This window comes from Lepidochelys kempii, chromosome 2 (assembly GCF_965140285.1).
Source record: "Lepidochelys kempii isolate rLepKem1 chromosome 2, rLepKem1.hap1, whole genome shotgun sequence".
NCBI lineage: Eukaryota > Metazoa > Chordata > Testudines > Cheloniidae > Lepidochelys > Lepidochelys kempii.
In genome coordinates, this window is record NC_136381.1 from 210,805,896 (window position 1) to 210,822,051 (window position 16,156).

The 16,156-nt window shown below is 40.1% G+C and overlaps 1 protein-coding gene across 3 annotated transcripts in view; it reads left to right on the top strand.

The window, feature by feature from the left end:
• The window catches only part of RAPGEF5 (Rap guanine nucleotide exchange factor 5), a 219,318-nt gene that overhangs the window by 39,793 nt on the left and 163,369 nt on the right, over window positions 1–16,156 (top strand). For all 3 annotated transcript variants that reach the window (XM_073333743.1, XM_073333740.2, XM_073333742.2), the window contains exons 4-6: window positions 4,204–4,325; window positions 5,912–6,080; window positions 15,513–15,579. In XM_073333743.1, coding sequence (XP_073189844.1) covers window positions 4,204–4,325; window positions 5,912–6,080; window positions 15,513–15,579 — 358 coding nt within the window. The remainder of the gene's footprint in view (window positions 1–4,203; window positions 4,326–5,911; window positions 6,081–15,512; window positions 15,580–16,156) is intronic.

Here is a 16,156-nt window from a genome sequence, read left to right on the forward strand (position 1 = left end):
TTTTTTGATAAAAGGCTTTTTCCTCAAAAAGCATTTTATCTAAAGATAGATACATTATAGCTCAAAGATATCTCATCATAGAATAGGGATTATAAATTCTAATTCTATAGTATGAGACAATATATTAATGTAATGTTTAAGAAAAGTTTTGTAAATGAGTTCCAATAGTTCATGGATTAGGGACCCAATTTTATGGAGTTCCAGGGGCTTCTGTATAGATCATTTAGGTTAATCTTTCAATCTATCCAATGAGACTCAGTGCTCAGTCTAGAAGATACCATCAGAGATGCTTTGTTTTGCAGTTCTCAAACTGTGGATTTGTGTCTCCAGAGATAACATGCTTGTTAACAGTAAAAATGTTTTTAAATGAATAAATAATATATAGAGGTGAGAAATAAGACCTCAACCCTATTGTCCCTCTGCAAATTTGTGTACACAGGGTTAATCCCTTACATCTCTCTAAAAGTGCAAAGTTTTAAAAAGTTAAATGAATAGAAGATTGTTGGGGGCAGAATAGATCTGGACAAGGAGAAGAAGTCTGGAGATAAATGTGAGAAGGGAGGGACAGGCAGTAGAAATAAAAGTGAAACTGTTCGATTGAGCACTGAGTCCCATTGCGTAGATTGAAAGATTAATCTAAATAATCTATACAGAAGCCCCTGGAACTCCATAAGATTTGGTCCCTAATCCATGAACTATTGGAACTCATTTACAAAACTTTTCTTAAACATTACATGAATATATTATCTCATACTATAGAACTAGAATTTATAATCCGTATTCCATGATGAGATATCTTTGAGCTATAATGTATCTTAATTAAAACTATCTTTAGATAGGTTTTTTCCTTAAAAAGCATTTTATCAAAAAAAATCCAATTTAAATAAAAAAAAAACAGATTTTTTTTATTTTTTATTTTTAAATCATTGATTTTTATCCACCCTGGATATAATGCTCCCTACTTGTTTTTTACAATGACACCTTAAAGTGAGAACAGGTGTTCGCATAGCACTGTTGTAACCGGCATTGCAAGATATTTACGTGCCACATGCGCTAAAGATTCATGTGTCCCTTCATGCTTCAACCACCATTCCAGAGGACATGTGTCTCTGTGCTGATGATGGGTTCTGCTCGATAACGATCAAAAGCAGAGCAGACCAGTGCATGTTTGTTTTCATCATCTGAGTCAGATGACACCAGCAGAAGGTTGATTTTCTTTTTTGGTGGTTTGGGTTCTGTAGTTTCCGCATCAAAATGTTGCTCTTAAGACTTCTGAAAGCAAGCTCTACACCTCGTCCCCCTCAGATTTTGGAAGGCACTTCAGATTCTTGAACCTTGGGTCGAGTGTTGTAGCTATTTTTAGAAATCTCACATTGGTACTGTGACGCACTCTATATGATTTTATAAAAGTATGCTAATCAGTGTGAATATAATGTAACCGGAATATGCTTCATGCAAAAGGTCTCTTGTAAGGTATCATTACAAAGCTTATAATCTACTGAGTGTGGTCATCCTATTTGGATAAATGTATCACTCTTGTATCTGAAACTAGAAATATGAAATATAACTCTGAGGGCCTATTGTAATTATGCAAAGTGTGGGCCATTAATGGTGGTTTGGAATCTTGATGGCTCCCATCAGCCAGGACAAGTGACTGTGGATGGCTCTGTTTGCAGGCAGGCCTTCCTGTGAGTCAGGCTGGGAGGAATGAAAGCTTGGGGTCTCACAGGACAGTGACCATGTCACCTGGTACTGAAATCCATCTTAAACCTGGTGCTTTTCCATTTGTGGGGGGCGGGACCCAGAGAGATAAAGGATTCCTGCCTTGTGCCAAAGCCATATGAGGGGGTGGAACGGAACAAAGGGGGCAGCCATCATGAGAAATCCCCTAGCTGCCACCTGAGGTTGAACAAAGGCTGTACCAGGGGAAAGGACTGTGCCCAGACTAGAAAGGTATCTGGTCTTTGAAAGAAACTTATTGAAACATCTCTAAGAGTGAGATTTTACCTGTATTCAATTTTTATTACTGTACTAGGCTTAGACTTGCATGTTTTATTTTATTTTGCTTGGTAATTCACTTTGTTCTGTCTGTTACTACTTGGAACCACTTAAATCCTACTTTCTGTATTTAATAAAATCACTTTTTACTTATTAACTCAGAGTATGTATTAATACTTGAGGGGGCAAACAGCTGTGCATATCTCTCTATCAGTGTTATAGAGGGTGAACAATTTGAATTTAACCTGTATAAGCTTTATACAGGGTAAAACGGATTTATTTAGGGTTTGGACCCCATTGGGAGTTGGGCATCTGAGTGTCAAGGACAGGAACGCTTCTGTAAGCTGCTTTTAGTTAAGCCTACAGCTGTTAGGGGACGTGGTTCAGACCTGCGTCTGGGTTTGCAGCAGGCTAGCGGGTCTGGCTTAAACCAGGCAGGGCACTGAAGTCCTAAGCTGCCAGGGCAGGAAAGCAGGAGCAGAAGTAGTCTTGGCATATCAGGTGGCAGCTCCCAGGGGATTTCTGTGATCAAACCTGTCACAGGTACCTTCTTTGCATTTTGTCAAATCTGCAGTGACAGTATTCGTAAATCAAACAACATGTGCTGGATCGTCATCCGAGACAGCTATAACATGAAATATGTGGCAGAATGCGGGTAAAACAGAACAGTAGACATACAATTCTACCTCAAGGAGTTCAGTAACAAATTTAATTAACGCGCTATTTTTTTAATGAACCTCATCAGCACGGAAGCATGTCCTCCAGAATGGTGGCTGAAGCATGAAGGGGGATACGAATGTTTAGCATATCTTGCACATAAATACCTTGCAAGGCCAGCTACAAAAGTGCAATGCAAATGCCTGTTCTCACTTCCAGATGACATTGAAAATAAGAAGCAGGCAGCGGTATCTCCCGTAAACGTAAACAAACTTGTTTGTCTTAGTGATTGGCTGAACAAGAAGTAGGACTGAGTGAACTTGTAGGCTCCAAAGTTTTACTTTTTTTTTTTGAGTGCAGTTATGTAACAAAAAAAAATCTATATTTGTAAGTTACACTTTCACACTAGAGATTGCACTACAGTACTTGTATGAGGTGAATTGAAATAATTTTTAATCATTTTTACATTGAAAATATTTGTACTAAAAACTAGTAATATAAATATAATATAAATATTAATATAAAGTGAGTACTGTACACTTTGTATTCTGCATTGTAATAGAAATCAATATATTTGAAAATGTAGAAAAACATCCAAAATATTTAATAAATGTCAATTGGTATTCTATTATTTAACAGTGCAATTAATCGTGATCAATTTTTTTAATTGCAGTTAATTTTTTTTAGTTAATCACATGAGTTAATTGCGATGAATTGACAGCCCTGGTTTGTTTACATCGTGATTCTGAGTGTAATTTACAGAATATCTTGACTTTAAATGAAGACTCTCCAACCACATTATGCTACAGTGCAAGAGTTCTTCCTATTTTCGGTTATGCAAAAATCACAGGTTTCTATTTTAATGCCATTAATTCATGTGTTGTGTTTAAAAACAAAATGCAGATTCTGTTTGTTTTTATTGAATTTAAAAGTGAGGCTATTGCTTGCTAGTAATGCAGTGACACAAAGTAAATCCTAGTAAAAAGGCTCACCCCCAGTCCCAAGTCAGGACCATTTATATAATTTTTAGCTCTACTACTTGCATCTATATTTGAAGCATTTTAAGCTTGAGGCTGAAGGTTCAAATGACTTCAACTGTTAATATGGTTTGGGCTGTCTATTCCTACTTTTAACATTGATTTATAAAAAATATTATATATACGTACACAATATAATCTACATAGCTATATCTCACCCAGCCAGTAATGAGATAAAATATAATTTTTAATCATCATGTGACATCCTTGTCTGTTAAGATGAGCAAACCCTTTGCATTGCAACAATTTACAGGTACTTCAGATTGTTTGTGGGGAATAAATACAGTATATTGCATTATGTCTCAATTGGGGTGTGTCTGAGTTACAGGCAGGTATCCATGGACATCAGATGTTCATCATCCCATGAGATAGATAAATACATTTGCATGTCCAGTTAATACCTGCTACACAATGTTATGCAATACAGCTTATGACTGATTTTATATATAGTCAAACACTAATGTTGTGGAATACAATATGAATTTTAAATAAATGTCCTGCCTTTTTTTAGAAAAAGCTGTGTTGGATCAGAACTGGTAGACTGGCTGTTGGAGCACTGTCCTTTTGTTAAGTGTCGATCTACAGCAGTTGGTGTATGGCAGCTCCTACTGGATATGGGAATTGTGTTATCAGGTCAGTGTTATGGAAACAAGTCCTACCATGGTCAGTAAGGCATTCATACATAGAATGAAATTTATGTTTGCCGGGAGAGAGGAGGAAAAAGAAAAATGTAGATTGATTGATTGATTTTTTGCTTTGTTTTTAATTAAGTCACTTCCTTTAATATTAATTTGATATAGACTTATCCATGTGATGTTTCACTTAATAAATATAAGATATGAATCAGTTCAGATACAGTTTTCTCTTTGGAAATGCAATTGCCTGTTTGCCAGTTTGCAGATCATGTTCATATCTATCTAAACCTATTTTTTCTTCAGGTGCTTTGCATTATTTTCAAAAAGTCAGCAGTTGCTTTGTCACTATAAATCACTGGTTCATCACGTGTCTTCTTTAGTAACTAGTATTTTTTTTCTTTTCCATAACTAGAGAATACAGCACAGTACATGAAGAGGTATTTTCAACTCATTGATAACATGCTGGGCCAAATTCACCCTTCCTTTCTCTGTGTTTCCCCATTGACTACAGATTAAGCTAGGGCAGAGTGTGTCCCAGAAGTCTGGGACACAGGTGTTGATATTGATATCAGTAGCTACCCTCAGGGATTTTTCCATGGGAAGACAGCTTCACATTGCATCCAGGGCTCCATAGCCAGAGAATCAGTGCACCACCAGCCCATCTTGTCCATACATGCCCCTTCCCTACCCATGACTATTTGGGTCTGTACTAGTGAATTGTCCCCACTCCTTTCAAAGTACAGAGGAATTTGGAAACCTTGTGCTTATGTAACCTACTGGTGAATATATGTGTTAAAGGTTCCCTTTGGTGCCGGATCTGCTAAGGATATCACAGTGCAAGCTAGGAAGCCTTGACTCATTAGCTGTAGCAGCTCATTCTTTTGGCTGTGGGGGTCTTGGTTCATTCCCTGGTGTGTCAGCTAAGAATCATCATGCTATCACATTCTCCTGCAGGAAGAGCATTATGGTGCTGAGAGCCCTGTGCCCTCACCCTTGCTGGCAGAAGTGACATAATACAGGACAGAATCTAGCCTGACATCTTTTTAAAAGAGATGAATTTATAATATGTGCATTGTGAAGGGAGAATGAATATTCAAAGTATTTGATCCCTTTGGTAACTTTAAGATTTTTCTTTTTTTCCAATATTTTCCTTCCTGTTTTCATGTATCCTGTTCTTCCTCATGATCTTGCTATACTGTAGAAAGGCATTCAGCAGAAGAAATGAGCTAGAGGCTAATGAAAAACAATGCTCATGAATTTGCTGGGTGAAAGACCTCTCTGACAGCTATGTCCCTTAAAGGCAGAGCTCTCTCTGTTCCTGAAGTATCCACACTCCATTGCCTTAAACTCCAGGAACCTGGATGTTCCGTTTATTCTGAGATTTTTCCTTTTGCTGCATCACTTGGCTGAAATTAACTAAAGCCAGACTGTATTTGATTGCTTCAAAGTTCAGTTTTAATCATTTTGTCCTTGATGGCTGTCAAACTAAGCATTGAGTTAGTACTGAATATGTAAATATATGGTTATGAGTAAAGTTGGAATAAGAAACTTTAAAAGGTATTTCATTTTATTTTTTTCTAACAGTGGACAGACAACTCTATTTTCAAGACACTCATGTTTTCTACCAGTTCTCAGCTGATGAATGTACTTGCCTTTTCTGTGAATTCGAAAGAGATGAAGGATGGCAAAATGGTGTAAAACTCTTACTGCAGCTAGTGCCTCTTACTTCACCCATGGCTGCTATATGCAATCTGTAAGTACCTCCTCTTTGTAACTTTTGCTGAATGTAAATGTCTGGATTATAATGACAGACTAAATACAAAATTATATATACATGTAACAGCTTCCATTTGAGGGTTATTTCTTGTATCAATAGGTTTGTTAAACTGAGCATTTAGAAAGTCACTGTGGTCAAATGTGTAGGATGCCAGAGTGGAAGTCAGGAGACCTGGGTTCTAGTCCCAGTTCTGGCACTAACTTGTTCTGAGGCCGTGGGCAAGTCATTTCACTTTTTCTGTGCTTCTGTTTTCATCCTCACCCTTTGCCTGTCTTGTCTATTTAGAGTGTAAGAGCTGTAGGGAGCAGAGACTGAGTTTGTGCAGTCCGTAGCACAATGAGGCCTCAATCCTGATATTTTTATTATAAGTAAATATTATTATTTATAGATAAGGCTATAAGATTTGGGCAGGTCACGGGCAATAATTCACAGAAGTCTGTGACCTGTCTCTGACTTTTATTTCAAAATAACTATGACAAAATGGGGAGGAAGGAGGGTCCAGCATCCACTGCTGCAGGGGCTCCAGGGTTTTCCCCACCCATGGTGTTTGAGAGCAGGGGTCCGCCCTGCTGCTGGCAGAAGCTTGGAGCTGTGGGGTCTGCTCATGACAGCTGGGAGCTGCAGGGTCCCGCTCGCCTCCTGCACCAGCGGCTTAGGGCTACGGGGGAGGGGCCCGCTGCAAATGGCGGCTGGAAGTTGCAGGAGGGCCCCATTGGCTGACAGCTCCGGCCCCGCTGCCCCAGGGTTGAAGTGAAAATGTCACAGAGGTCTCTAGAAGTCTTAGCTTTAGCCTTATAGTTATAACTATCCTCTTTGCTGTTAAAGAGAAACACTTTTCTGTAACTTCTTTCCTTCCTTCCTTAGAGGAACTTCACTAAAGCAAATTTCTAACAGAAAATACTAGAAATGAGCATAAAGGGCACATATGAACAGGACCAAACTTTCAAACTTATGTCCCTATATTTGAGCATCTAAATCTACTGTATATTTAGGCATTAAAATAAATGGCCTGACTTTTAGAGGCACTGTGAGCACCTCTACTTCTCATTGGCCTCAGCGGGACTTCCATCTTGATTTCAATGGAAGCTGTGGTCCTAAGTACTTCTGAAAATCAAACCATTTATTCATGGCTGTTCACCTGAAGGTTCTTAGTCAAAAGGATACACCAGAAAGTTCTGATTCATAGGCTGTGTGAAGGATGATGGGAAGGGGTATGATTAGATAACATGTAGAATCTAGCTAAGGAGGCATTCCATTCGCTTGAACATTGCTAGAAAAGGCCAGTATTTTATAGTCTGCTGTTCTAGTATTAACTGTCATTTCTAGTGCAGGCAGTTACCCATCTTGTGTTATACAATTATATATTAATGTACATCTCCAGCTTTTTCCTGCTCACATTCATAGAATGTGGTTTTCTTTTGGGAACATTGTCACTGAAAACTTTTACTCATGCGGCTTTGCCTGTCATACTGAGTTTTCTGAAGGAAGAGAGTTTTGAATCATGATGGTGTTCTCCAAAGTATGATATTAAATACAAAGTAGGCTCCTCCAATTTCAAAATTCTCAATGCTTGGTGTGAGTAATAGACTTTTGCTAAAATCTAATTGTAAAAGGAATAACATGCCATGCAATGGTCACTGATTATCCTAGATAAACCCCAAAGTCATGTCTTGCTTCTTGCTTTGATGAAAAACAATTCTAAAAACAATACTGTAGACTGAGATCTTTGAAAGCCTTTATCTGTATGTGCTATATCGTTTTTAAATAAATGCTTCCAGCTTGCTCAAGTTGACTGACTAAACCAGCGTTTCTCAAATGCTGCCACCGGGGGCTTTTCTTGTGGTCACAGCCTCCTGGGTGGTGATTGGGAGTGAGGGGAGGCAAAGCAGCGACCCCTCCCCTTGGGCTGCCAGCAGGGATTGGGTGCTGCCCACTCTAGAGCCACAAATGCTAGAGGAACAAGCAGCCGGTGTGAGTTCCTCACCTTCCAGAGGGTGGTGGGGCTTGGGCTTCTGGCTTGAGCCCTGGGTGGCAGCCAGTGGGCCCTAACCCCGCCCGCCCCCCCAGCATTGCCCCTGGTCCCCACTGCCTTCTCGGACCCTGAGCTCCAGCCGTGGCCTTCAGCCATGCAGTGGTGGGCTCTGTCCACCGGCCGCAGGGCTTTGGGCTCTGGCCATGGGGCCATAGGATCTAGTTGCTGGGCTTTGGCCACATGCTCCATCCCCCTACTGTGTGGTGATGGGCACTGGGCTTTGGGCTTCAGCCCCTGCCCCCAGTCGTGTGGTGGCGGGAACTGGCCCCAAGCTCAGCTCCCCTCCATCCACCCAGCTCCCGATGCCTCCTCCGGCCCTCATCCATCTCTCCTAGCCGCCGCTGCCTCCCACGATGTCCCCCAGCTGCATAGCCCCAGGCTTGCCCCAATGTGTCCTCCAGCCCCGGGCTTTGGCTATGTGGCTGCAGGGCTCTGGCCCTGGATCCCGGGGTCCGGCCCTGGGCTTACCCCCCATCTATCCCCCCAGATCCCCGCTGCCTCTCCCAGCCACCCGTCCAGGGCTTAATTTGTCCATTGGCTTGCCGGGGCTGAGTAAGTCTGCTGTGAAAAGTGATATTTGTATGTTTTTTAATATCACTTTTCATTGCCTTCCAGCTAGCTAGTCTGCTGCTGTGGAAAGTGATAATAACAAACATACAAATATCACTTTTCACAGAAGCAGACTTACTACTAGCAAGTCTTAAAACAAACAAACAAACAAAAACAAACAACCCCCAAACCAGGCAACTGAAAAAGCAAAAGAAACAACAAAAAAAGACAAGAACATGCAAAGCACCTTATTCGTGTTTCTATTCTAAGTCCAGTAAAGAATAGTGATACCTGTACATTATTTTTTATTGAGTCTGGAAAAATAAACCCCCACATAAATAAATTACAATAATTTGGATATGTATAGGACCCTACCAAATTTACGGTCCATTTTGGTCAACTTCACGGTCATAGGATTTTAAAAATCGTAAATTTAACGATTTCAGCTATTTAAATCTGAAATTTCACAATGCTGTAATTGTGGGAGTCTTGACCCAAAAAAAGGAGTTGGGGCGAGGGGTTGCAAGGTTATTATAGGCGGAGATGTGGTACTACCACCTTACTTCTATGCTGCTGCTGGTGGCGGCCTTGCCTTCAGAGCTGGGCAGCTAGAGAGTGGTGGCTGCTGGCCAGGAGCCCAGCTCTGAAGGCATAGCTGCCACCAGCAGCGCAGGAGTAAGGAGAGTATGATATAGTATTGCCACCCTTGCTTCTGCTGCTGAGGCACTGTGCAGAAGTAAGGGCAGCAATTCCACGACTCCCTCCCCTAAAATAACCTTGTGACCCCCCCCCGCAAGCTCCCTTTTAGGTCAGGACCCCCAATTTGAGAAATGCTGGTCTATCCGTGAAGTCTGTGTAGTATAGGGTAAAAGCACACAAAAGACTAGATTTCACGTGGAGGAGACCAGATTTCACGGTCCGTGATGCATTTTTCATGTCTGCGAATTTGGTAGGGCCCTATATAATGTGCATATTTATTTGTTTTTCCTGAAGCTAATTAAGTATTTTAGGAAACATTTTAGGAAAAATTGTCATATAACAAATGACAATTGTTGAGCCCTGTGTGGCAGCCAGTAGGCCCTAACGCCCCCACCTCCCTGCATTGCCCCTGGTCCGTCCCCACTGCCTCCTCGGACCCTGAGCTCCAGCCTTGGGCTTCAGCCATGCAGCGGTGGGCTCTGTCTACTGGGAACCCCTGGACTAAACTGAGCTCACTAAAGAGAATGAGGGATGAATGGGAGTAGGGCAGAGAACAGAGAAGTATGAAGAGAGATGGGGAGGATAAATCAACACTTTCTCCTTCCCTTGCTTCATTTGTTTTGTTGTTCATACTAATTTTGGTATTCCACATCCTATTTGTTTCAAAGATTGAGTGGGGCTACAGCACTAAATTAATCTCTGATGTAATTCAATTGATTGATAGCTTTGCACCAGGAATGATTTGTTCTACAAAACTTAGGGATGGGCTACTATTCTACGTATTATTGTGTTCACTCATGCAGACTTGAACTATATGTTAATTCCACAGAAAAAAAAGACATTAAAATAAAATGAATGGCAGGAGTTTTTGGAGTCCTTACCCACCCATATGAGCACTTATGCAGATAAAAGAATGGCACGTTGTCATAGCTTAACAGCAATGTTAGATGTGCAGTCGAGGTTGGTGATCCAAGAAATTGCTTTGGGTGAGACACAGCTACCATCAGGATATGATTGTGTGGGGCACTGGTTGACAAGGTGTTCCATTGTTTGAAGTTTCTTTCCACAAACAGGTGTCACTTTTCATTTGTGGAGCAAGTAGGCACATCTGTCATGTGGCTGTTATTCATAATGGACCATATTTTCTGTGGGAGTGAAAAACCTTTGGGTTCTTCATTTGGACCCTTGATGAGGTCTTCATTCAGGACATTGGCATGCTTCCACCTTGCTTGCTATTAATCTCCAGGGGAACATCCCAAGTCTTCAAACCCTTAAACTGCAATCCCAAATGGTTTTCTGGATTTAAATTGGAGTCTTTTATATTATTTAGGTCTTCATGTATTGGGAGATCCTTGTATTCTCAAATATGATGGGACTCCGAAAGGATTCTCATGTCATGATGAATTTGGGGTGGGAGGATGTGCACTAATATTGGAAGCCACAGTTGTGACACTGATTTTTACTATGCCTGTAATGATCCACATAATGGTGTTGAGAGTTGCCAAGTGATGTGTGGAAACTGTGTGTTCAGATGGGTGAACAGCATTCTGTGGCAGAGTAATTAAGAGGTCTGTAAAGTTTGTGGCCAGTGAAGAGTTCTGTGAAGTCTTTGCATCAGCTCCCACAGATTGTTCCTGCCAGTTTCTGGATGAAATGTACATGTATTTTTTATTTTGTCCTGAATATTTTTCAGGTGCTGGTGATATGTGAGGGTTTGATCTAATGTCACACAAAGATATTTCATGATGGGATCATTTCTTATCAGCTGGACACAGAAGTCCACGTGCAGTTCTGCTGTAGCCCTTCAATTGTTTAGATGAAACGCTAATGCAGTCTGAGTGGAGTTTGGTTTTAGCCGCCAATATAAGAAATATTTTTCACTGGTTTTAAGGTCCATGGTTAGGATTTGTTCTATTGTAGGTCAATCCCATGCCTGTGTAGTCTGAGCAATGTCATCAACATAGAAAAATTTCTGTGGTGGTGTATGATGAAGGGTGCTGGTATATATATTAAACAGGATTAGTGTTAGGACTGATCTATTTGACAGGCCATCATTGAGCCTGCTGACCTGGTCACCAAGGAATCTATGACAGGTCAGAACTTCTCAGAAGAATTTTATCATTGCATTGCATGGGATAATTTTGCTGGCTTTCAGAAGACCATTCCTCCATATGGTGTTGTATGTGGCAGATAAGTCTAAGAAAGCTGCCCCAGTCCAGAGTTTTCATTAGAATCTCACTTGTGTGTAGTGTTAAGGCTAATACTTGGTTGGTGCAGCTGCACCTGGTCAGAAACCTGCTTGTTCGTTTGGTAACATTGTTTCTGCAAGCAGCAGGATCCTCGCCAATATTATTCTCTCTGTAAGCTTGTACAGCATGTGAAGGAGTGATCTGAGCCAATATGATGGTTTCCTGGGTTTGGGGATGACAGTTACCATAGCTTGGTGCCAGATCCTCAGGATGAACCAAAAGGAATGTATTTTATTAATGTTGTCACCATTCATGTACTATAAACAGCAGCACACCCTTCCAAAGGTGCAGTGAAGTGGATGAAGTAGTTAACTACCAAGATAATTTAGCTGCGAACTTAAGTGTTCAACCCATGCCTGCAAATTTTAACTATTATCCTATCCTGTAATTGCATCAGTAGAAATTATTATCGACGTTATGTTGGTGTAAGTGAGACTAGAATTTGGCCCTTAATCTGTAGTACTGTGTATCATAAGTATACTTTTAGGTGAACTTGTCATATAAAGGATTGCGCATGGTTTGTTTACCATACAGAGTACACAGTACTATGAGATGCTATAAATGTATACCTACAAGTGTAGGAAAAAACCCTGAATTGTCTGAAAAAAGTGATCATGTGATAAAGCACTGTAGTGTAATACAAATGCACATGGGGAAAACTCACTTCAAATTTAATTCATTTTGATCTTGACTTTTGAATTCTTAGCTGGGCAGACTTGACATTTTTGCTTAGTTTTGTGTATGGAATTTCCTAGATTCCCCCCCCCCCCCCCCCCCGAGGAAAAAAGATGGCAGGAATTTTTAAAAGGAACTTAATTCTCCAGAATTTTAAAGCTCTGCTGGCTTAAAAACCAAAACACACATCCTGTCCTATACAGGTTTAGGATGTGAGGAGTCAGCCCCTGTCCTAAATACCTTAGGAAATTTGCAGTAGAGCAGCTCTCCTGCAAACCTTATGAGCTGCAGAGCTTCTAAGGTGTATCGGAGTAGAGCTCCCTTGTGTGCATCAGGAAGTCCTTCCTCAGTCCTTTTTCACCTTTCTAGATGCTGAGGTGATAGTTTAACTTCATATTTTACCATATTCATTTTTAAGGAAATTAAGGCTCCTCTGCACTCTTAATTTATATGTGCAGGTGTCCTCAGATGGTTTTCCCCACTGTAACCCTATGGCACTCCAGAAACATGCAGGAGGGAGAAACCCTTTCCTACACCCCTGAGCAGCTCTGCACCAGAGACCTTGCCATAGCTTCTGGGCCCATTGCAAGCATGCACAGGAGCCTTCTCTCAACTCTGTAGCAGCTCTCAGGGTCCATGCTGGCAGAGCCCTGGCTTTAACCCCTTCTTCCAAGGTCAGCAGTATTTGAACTGTTTAGACACTTTTTTTAAAAAATAACATTTTTCCCTCCTCTCTCATGGAACTTAAAAATGTCTCAACCATTTTTGCACATTTTCATAAAGAAAGAAAATGACACTAAATTTGCCTTGGAGGCAGAGGTAGAGAGGGTCTTATCTTTTTTTTTTTTTTTTTTCTCTCCTCCACCTCCCCACTCCTTATCGTCCCTCCTTCCTGGTCACTTTCTGATGATTCAGAAAGAACCAAATTTCTGATTTCATACTATTCTGTATTTGGAAAGCAATTGTTTTAAGCTTGGAAAGCTGAGAAAATCTTTTATTTAATTTATTCATTAGTTATTAATGATTCACAAGTGTGAGAGGAATGTATTCAGGTATACCTTTGCGGTATTGTTTAAAACAGGAGATGGACTAAAATGGAAATAGCTGGTACTCCTTGATACTTTTGGTTTGTAAATTATATCTACAGCCATATCTGCTGGTTGCGGCTGCCATGTTTTGGCATCACTTCTAGAAAAACCCCTCCTCCTGGAGTCATACTTCAGATAGGCCAAGTATTTAGGGGAACACTGGCTCTCAGAAGTGCCAGAAGTGTTCTGTATTTAAAAACATCACATTCTGACTCCATTTCAAATTTGTTCTTCCATTCTGGCTGCTAGTAACGTTTGTAGAAAATTAAGTACTGTTGTTGTTGGACTTCGAATGGCAGCTTTCGGGACCATTTTAAAAATTGTGATTTCAAATGCAGATTACCATTTTAGTTTGTACTCAAAATAAATTCATTTGTAAGAAAACATAAAATGTTTTAATTAGAAAAATATTCTGACGCTAGATGCATTAACCACAGTGTGCTATTTGCATATACTAGACATGTTGCTTCCTTAAACACATCAAAGCATAAGAGCAATTAAATTATGTACCCTAAGACCGAATATTCCATTAATACCTGGGATCTGTATTTATTACACCAGCTGCAGTTTAGTATAACTGCGTAGTTTACAGGCACACCATGCTTCTGTTGAAGAGAATGGAAAATAAATATCTTAAGGGTTTTTTATTCCTGTGTGAATAATCCCACCAGATTGATTTCTGTCTTTCTCAATTTCCAGTAAGGTTTCTATGAGATTCAATAAATATTTCAGTGAGAGACCTTACATAGCATAAAAGAAAAGTACAATTATTTGGACCTTCAGGTGGCACACACGGTAACCCTTCTGCTTAAAAGGAAATGCAATTAAATGCGTGGGCAGAGTAAATACTTTTCTGTGTGTACCAAACAAATCTGTTTTTGTGTTTTGGTTTAGCAGTTATTTTTGGAAACAGAAGAACACAAACATCCCTGCAAACGAATAATATAACTACACGTATGCTGTTGTACAATGGCACAAACCTGGCACTAATTAAAAATGTATAAATGAACTAAGAACAAGACAGCATTTTATTTTTTTTTTGTTTGTTTTTGCCTAATTTTAACCAGTTAGAACAGCATGGATTTGAAAGTTTAACTCAGACTTTATTGGATTTGGGTAGGAAAATGATGAAAAAGAGGAGAAAAAAATTCCAGTTAAAAGGAGAGTGAAAATGGAGTTAAAGGCACTATGGTGAGTGCTTTAGAGAACTGATAGACCAGGCAAAATGAAAAACAACTCTGGAGAGATTGAAAAAGGAGTGTAGAGAGGAGTAAAATACTAATGAAAAAATCAAGGGGATAGCCCTGCCCTTCACTCTTCACTGCACCCATTGGGAAGTGTGGAAGTTTTGCCTAATCCTGGACCTTTGGATTGTGGCTGGCCTCTGATAGGGCCCTACGGACTTGGGGAAAGGATCTGTACACTCTCTTCTCTTTTCCACTGCTCATTTTCTAGCCCCTGTTTATCATCTGAATTGCTGTAACGTAACCTCTTCCATACTTGTTAAATCACTGCAATCTGAATGCCATTCCCATTCACTGCTGACTTGGAGTGTCTAATAATTATTCTTTTAGCTTTCATTAAATATCAGTGCTTCATGTGTCAATGATTTCTGGAATCCTCTGTCTTTATATCTGTGACTCCACAGCTCTATAAAAGACAGCCCTTCACATTTTTAACAAAGCATATTGTTTGACAGCTGGAATAGTCCAACAGTTCTTCCTATATAGAAAATGATGATGGAATACACTTGTAGTGGATCAAAATACACATTTGAATGCGCAACTGAGATAAGGAAGTCCTCCTTTTCCACTTACTTGGCTAGAATATAACTCTTATCTCATTTTTTGATCTGAAAAGCAGTCCTTCAACATTTTACATGATTTTTGTCAGAAGAAAACTTGACAACCAATGAGAAAGGGTTTACTCTGGTGCTACTGACACAGTTATTGTCATTTTCACGTTATGCTCTTCATTTTGATGCAAAAAACTCAAAAAAGCCCTTTTTATTTCAGTAACGTGTTGTGATCCTTTGCCACCTTGCTTTCCAGGAATGAAGAGATCTCCAAAGAAAATCACAAAATAAGGATAATTTTTATTTGTTTTTATTTTCAAGGCCTGATCAAAAAATAGAAGACACAGCAGAGACTAATGCTGAAATTCTCGCCCGCCTCACATCTGCGGTAAGATTATCACATCAAAGTTTGTACTGATCCCATTTGAAATATTATTAAGTTGTGGATCCTTTCAAATGAAAACAGTGTCTGAGTGGGACAAATGGCCATAATGGAAATTCCAGTTTTATCTCTGGAAGGAAGTCATGGGCAGGAGGAGGTGTATTGGTATGTTAGTTTCACTGGTCAGAGCAATTGTTTTCTCACTTACACTTAGGGCATGTCTTCACTATGGAGCCAAATTGGCTCTGCTGCAATCAATGCAGCAGCAGCGATTTAGTGGGTCTGGTGAAGATGTGCTAAATCAATGGGAGAGCGCTTTCCTGTCAATTTCTGTACTCATCTCCTTCGGAAGAGTAAGATAAATCAGCGGAAAAGTGTCTTCTGTTGACACAGTGTGGTGTAGACACTGTGGTAAGTGGTTCTAGCTACGTCTACTTCAGTACATTATTCACATAACTGAAGTAGCGGAACTTAGATCAGTTTATCATGGCAGTGTAGACAAGGCCTATGTGTAAAAGAGAGAGGAATTTGGCCAGATGTTTCTCTTATTGTGAGACTGGATGTCCCCCAGGGTTGACCTCAG